A 5,141-nucleotide genomic window follows, 5' to 3' on the forward strand; every position below is an offset into this window, starting at 1 on the left:
CCCATGAGTTTGAATGTGATGGGTTCTATTTTTTTTCCCATGAGTTTGCATGTGCCGGGTTCTACTTTTTTTTTTTAATATGAGTTTTTTTTTTGTATGTTGTTGTACAATAATTTCATTTACTCCCGCTAATAGGTTGATACGCATATGACAATAAATTCATCATTATTGATTTAATTGTTTGATTTTCTAAGCACTTTTTTTTTAACATTGTTTATTTTTTTAATATGAAATTCACTTTTTTTTTTTAATATTTCTTGATTTTGTTAATATGAGATCCACTTTTTTTTCCCCCATGAGTTTGAATGTGTTGGGTTCTCCTTAATGGTTGGTGTTTAATATGGGACCCATAATTTTTTTTTAATATGAGTTATTGATTATTGATTTAATTGTTTGTTTTTCTAAGCACTTTTTTTTTTAACATTGTCTGTTTTTTTAATATGGGATTCACTTTTTTTTAATATTACTTGATTTTGTTAATATGAGGTCCACTTTTTTTTCCGCATGAGTTTGAATGTGGTGGGTTCTACTTTTTTTTTTTTTTTTTTATTACTGGTTGGTGTTTAATATGGGGTCCACAATTTTTTTTAATATGAGTTATTGTTTAATATATATGGTCACAATTTTTTTTTTAATATGAGTTGTTATTTTTTTTTAATAATAAATAATATATGAGCCCACCATTTTTTTAATAATAAATAATATATGGGCCCACTATTTATTTAATATATATGAGTCCGGTTGGGCCCACAAACGGACGACGAAAGGGGAGCCCAACCGACTCTTCTATATAGTGTAAAAAACTAGATGGCCTATGCTCGTGATGCGCATAGGCCTAATATTTTGGATTATAGTGTATCTATATATATATGTAGTTGTGTTTGGATAGTAATATATATATATATATATATATATATATATATATATATATCCATAAAAACAGTACAAACTTATGCATGTTAATTATCAATATTTATATTAATTTGACTAATTTACTTTATTCATTATTTGATCTCCATTTGATATTAATCTCTTTTCACATTTATTAGAGTAAGTATAAAAATGAAAAAGTAATTAAATTCTATCTTATTTTAAAATATAAATATTTTAAGTATATTTATTTTAGTAAACATAACAAATAAATGACATGGCGGAATAGCAAATACAGCCATTAAATATCTAGATTAGATCTCAAGCTAATATAAAAAAAAAAAGGAAATTGTATGTATTTGCATACTTAACCTTTTGAAGAAAAGCAATAATAATAAATCCACTACTATTGACTTGATGGGGATACTTTGGGAATTACATGAATATTTTTTGATTTTTTAATATATGGGGTGCACGTTTTTTTTTTCGACATTGCTTGTTTTTTTAATATGGGGTCCACTTTTTTTTTTCATGAATTTGGAGAGGGTGGCGTCCACTTTTTTTTTCATGAGTTTGGAGAGGGTGGGATCCATTTTTTTTTCTTTTTTTAAAAATATTTCTTGGCGTTTTTAGTATGGGGTCCACCTTTTTTTTTTTAAGAGTGACTGACGACGAAACATGGGTAAACCGATGCTTCTATATAGTAGAAAAATAGAAATACTCTATCCACTTTAGAAGAGTTGGTAATATAAAGTATAAAATGTCATTTTTTTGCCCTTAAATAAAAAAGTGGGACCAAAGGACGGACGACGATCTTGCTTATAATCCGGCTCTTCTATAAGTAATATATATATATTATGTTTAAAACACGATTAATATAACATTATAGTTTATTCTCCGTATCCAAAACTTTATTATATTAGTGTTTGCTACGAATACAAAGTTGGCAAAAATTTATTAATGCTTTTTAAAAGAGAAGACTTATTTAAAAGGAAATTATTTTCCTCTCTTGGAGATAAAATAATAGCAATATTTAAGCATAAGTTGATACTTTGAATTTTAATTTGATTAATTTAAAGGTGTAAAATATTCTATTGTTAATGTATGTAGATTGGGCCTAAACAATACCTATTATTTTTTATCAAATTTTGATTTGGATAATTCTAATTCTAATTATTATATTAATTTTACACGTTTAACATGAAACAAAGTAGAAATTTGAAATGAAGAACTACTATTTTTTAATTTTTGGTAAATATTTTTGGTTTAACTCATTTTACTTGTCATGTTGTCTTTTGCACGATTTTTTAAGGCAATGTCAATTAGAATTATAATTTCACTAATTTACCTTATTAATTATTTGATCTCCATTTAATATTATTTTTTATTTTATGATATTAATCTCTTTTCACATTTATTAGAGTAAGGAAAAAATAAAAAAGTAATCAAACTCTATCTTGTTTTAATATATAAGTATTTTAAGTAAGTTGTTGTACAATAATTTCATTTGCTCCCACTAATGAGTTGATACGCATGTGACAATGAATCCATCATTATTGATTTAATGAGATACTTTGAAAATTACATGAATATTATTTGATTTTTTAATATGGGATGCATTTTTTTTTTATATTATTTGTTTTTTTACTATGGGATTCACTTTTTTTTTTAATATTGCTTAATTTTGTTAATATGGGGTCCACCTTTTTTTTCCGTGAGTTTGGAGACGATGGGTTTCACTTTTTTTTTTAACTAATAGGTGTTTAGTATGGGGTCCACACCTTTTTTTTTTTAATGATGGACGGACGACGTGCACCCATGCTTCTATATAATTTTAAAATAAAAATAATTTGTCAACGATAGCACTACAATTTATTTTTTTCAACACGTCATTAGAGTAACAGTATATTTTGTCAACACAATTTTATATATAAGATATAATGTTAGCCATATCTTCAACTTCTCAAATCCATGGCTAATGGAGATGAAAGCAATAATAAGCTTCACATAGTTATGTTTCCATGGCTAGCTTTTGGTCATATTATCCCATTTCTTGAACTTTCCAAATTCATTGCTCAAAAGGGTCACAAAATTTCTTTTATTTCAACTCCAAGAAACATTGATCGTCTCCCAAAAATTCCATCTGAGTTTTCCAATTCCATAACTTTTGTAAAAATCCCACTTCCCAAAGTTGATGGCTTACCAGAAAATGCAGAGGCCACTATGGATATAACAAATGAAGAAATTATTTATCTCAAGAAAGCAATGGATGGTATGGAAAAAGAGGTGACTAAATTCTTGGAGAAAAATATTCCTGATTGGATTATTCAAGATTTTGCACAATATTGGTTAGCACCTATTTCAACAAGATTAGGGATATCAAGAATTTTCTATAGCATCGTCAATGCTTGGTTCATTTCCTTCCTTGGTTCTATTGAGAACATGATCAACACCAACAATAGTTCACCACCTACGGTGGAGGAATTTTTGGTACCACCAAAATGGATCCCATTTGAAACAAAGGCGGCGTATCGCCGCCACGAGGCACGTTGGATGGTGGGGTCTAGCCAGAAGAATGTTTCTGGCGTTTCGGACCTTTACCGTAACGGTGTCACACTTATAGGGGTCGACGCTATTATTATTCGTCACTGTCACGAGTTCGAAGGTCAGTGGTTGAAGTTGCTAGAGGATCTTCATCATAAGCCTGTGCTTCCTACGGGGTTGATGCCACCTATAGTGGAAAGTAATAGCGATGAAACAAATGAATCTTGGATATCGATTAAAGAATGGTTAGATGACAAGCCTAAAGGTTCGGTGGTTTATATAGCACTAGGAAGTGAAGTAACCATTGGTCAAAGTGAAATCAATGAGCTAGCTCTTGGACTAGAGTTATCTGGAATATCGTTCTTTTGGGTTTTGAGGAAGCCATCCGGGTCGGGAAATATTGACCCGATTGAGCTATCGGATGGGTTCGAGGAAACAACTAACGGTCAAGGCATAATATGGAGGAGTTGGGCACCTCAATTGAAGATTTTGAGTCATAAGTCAGTTGGTGGGTTCTTGACTCATTGTGGATGGAGCTCGATTATAGAAGGGTTAATGTTTGGTCATCCGTTGATTATGTTACCTTTTTTGGTTGATCAAGGACTGAATGCTAGAATTTTAGAGGACAAAGGAATTGGTGTAGAAGTTCCAAGAAACGAAGAGGACGGGTCCTTTACGAGGGACTCTGTGGCCAAAGCAGTAAAGCTAATAATGATGGAAAATGATGGAAAGATAATTCGAGAGAAAGCAAAAGAATTGAGTTCCATGTTTGGTAACAAAGATCTTCATGATAGGCACATAGAAAATTTGATTGAATTCTTGGAAGATAGTAGAAAAGTGTCGAATGGACGTGGATCTAATTAGATCTTCGGAAACGGCTCAAATATGTCATTGAACTATCAGAAATGGCTCATTTATGCCATTCGTCAATAGTTTGGCTCATTTATGTCATCGAACTATCAGAAAAGGCTCATCCATGCCATGTTTCATTAACGCAGGTTTTACAATATCAGATATGACACTTAGCCTCCAATTAGAAGTCCATATCGTTTAATTAAACCAGCACAAATTTGTGGGTCGAGTTTTAGTTTAATTTAGGATTTAATTTGTGTTGGTTTAATTAAACGACGTGGACCTCTAATTGGTGACCAAGTGTCATATCTTGTATTGTAAAATGGACTTTTTAGAAAAATGGCATGGATGAATCATTTCTGATAGTTCGATGGCATAAATGAGCCAAACAATTGACGAGTGGCATAAATGAGCCATTTCTGATAGTTCAATGACATATTTGAGCCTTTTTCGTTAGATCTTTATGTATGAAAATTTTCCCACCCTCGCCTTTTTTTTCCTTTATTGTTATTTTTTATCTTGTTTGTTGGAAATGTTATTATGGTGATGTACATCTACATGTCATGTTTACGTGTACTTGCTTCTCATTATCTTGGGTTTATTTAATTAGACTTGAAAGAAGAATCGTGCAATGACAAAGACTTATTCAAAATTGGATTAGATACTTAATCTGATCCAATTTTCAAGCCATGTGATTATGGCATTCAAATTTGTTTAATCTCACAAGTGAAAACACCAACTATTATCCAAGAACCTCTTAGTTGTATAAGATTTAGTAACTTGTATTTGCCAATAAGTAAATAAATACATAAATAATGGTAACTACTCCGTATTTACAATAATGTGGAAAAGGTTTTAAACAGTATGGTTTTCTC

The 5,141-nt window shown here is 30.6% G+C and overlaps 1 protein-coding gene across 1 annotated transcript; it reads left to right on the forward strand.

Moving 5' to 3' along the window:
* The first annotated feature begins 2,762 nt into the window (after positions 1-2,762).
* On the forward strand, positions 2,763-4,856 carry LOC132615194 (putative UDP-rhamnose:rhamnosyltransferase 1). Its single transcript, XM_060329760.1, has one exon. The coding sequence runs from the start codon at positions 2,842-2,844 to the stop codon at positions 4,276-4,278; it is 1,437 nt and encodes a 478-aa protein (XP_060185743.1). The 5' UTR covers positions 2,763-2,841; the 3' UTR covers positions 4,279-4,856.
* Positions 4,857-5,141: the final 285 nt, after the last annotated feature.

The sequence above is a fragment of the Lycium barbarum genome, chromosome 10, assembly GCF_019175385.1.
Source record: "Lycium barbarum isolate Lr01 chromosome 10, ASM1917538v2, whole genome shotgun sequence".
In the NCBI taxonomy this organism is placed as follows: domain Eukaryota; kingdom Viridiplantae; phylum Streptophyta; class Magnoliopsida; order Solanales; family Solanaceae; genus Lycium; species Lycium barbarum.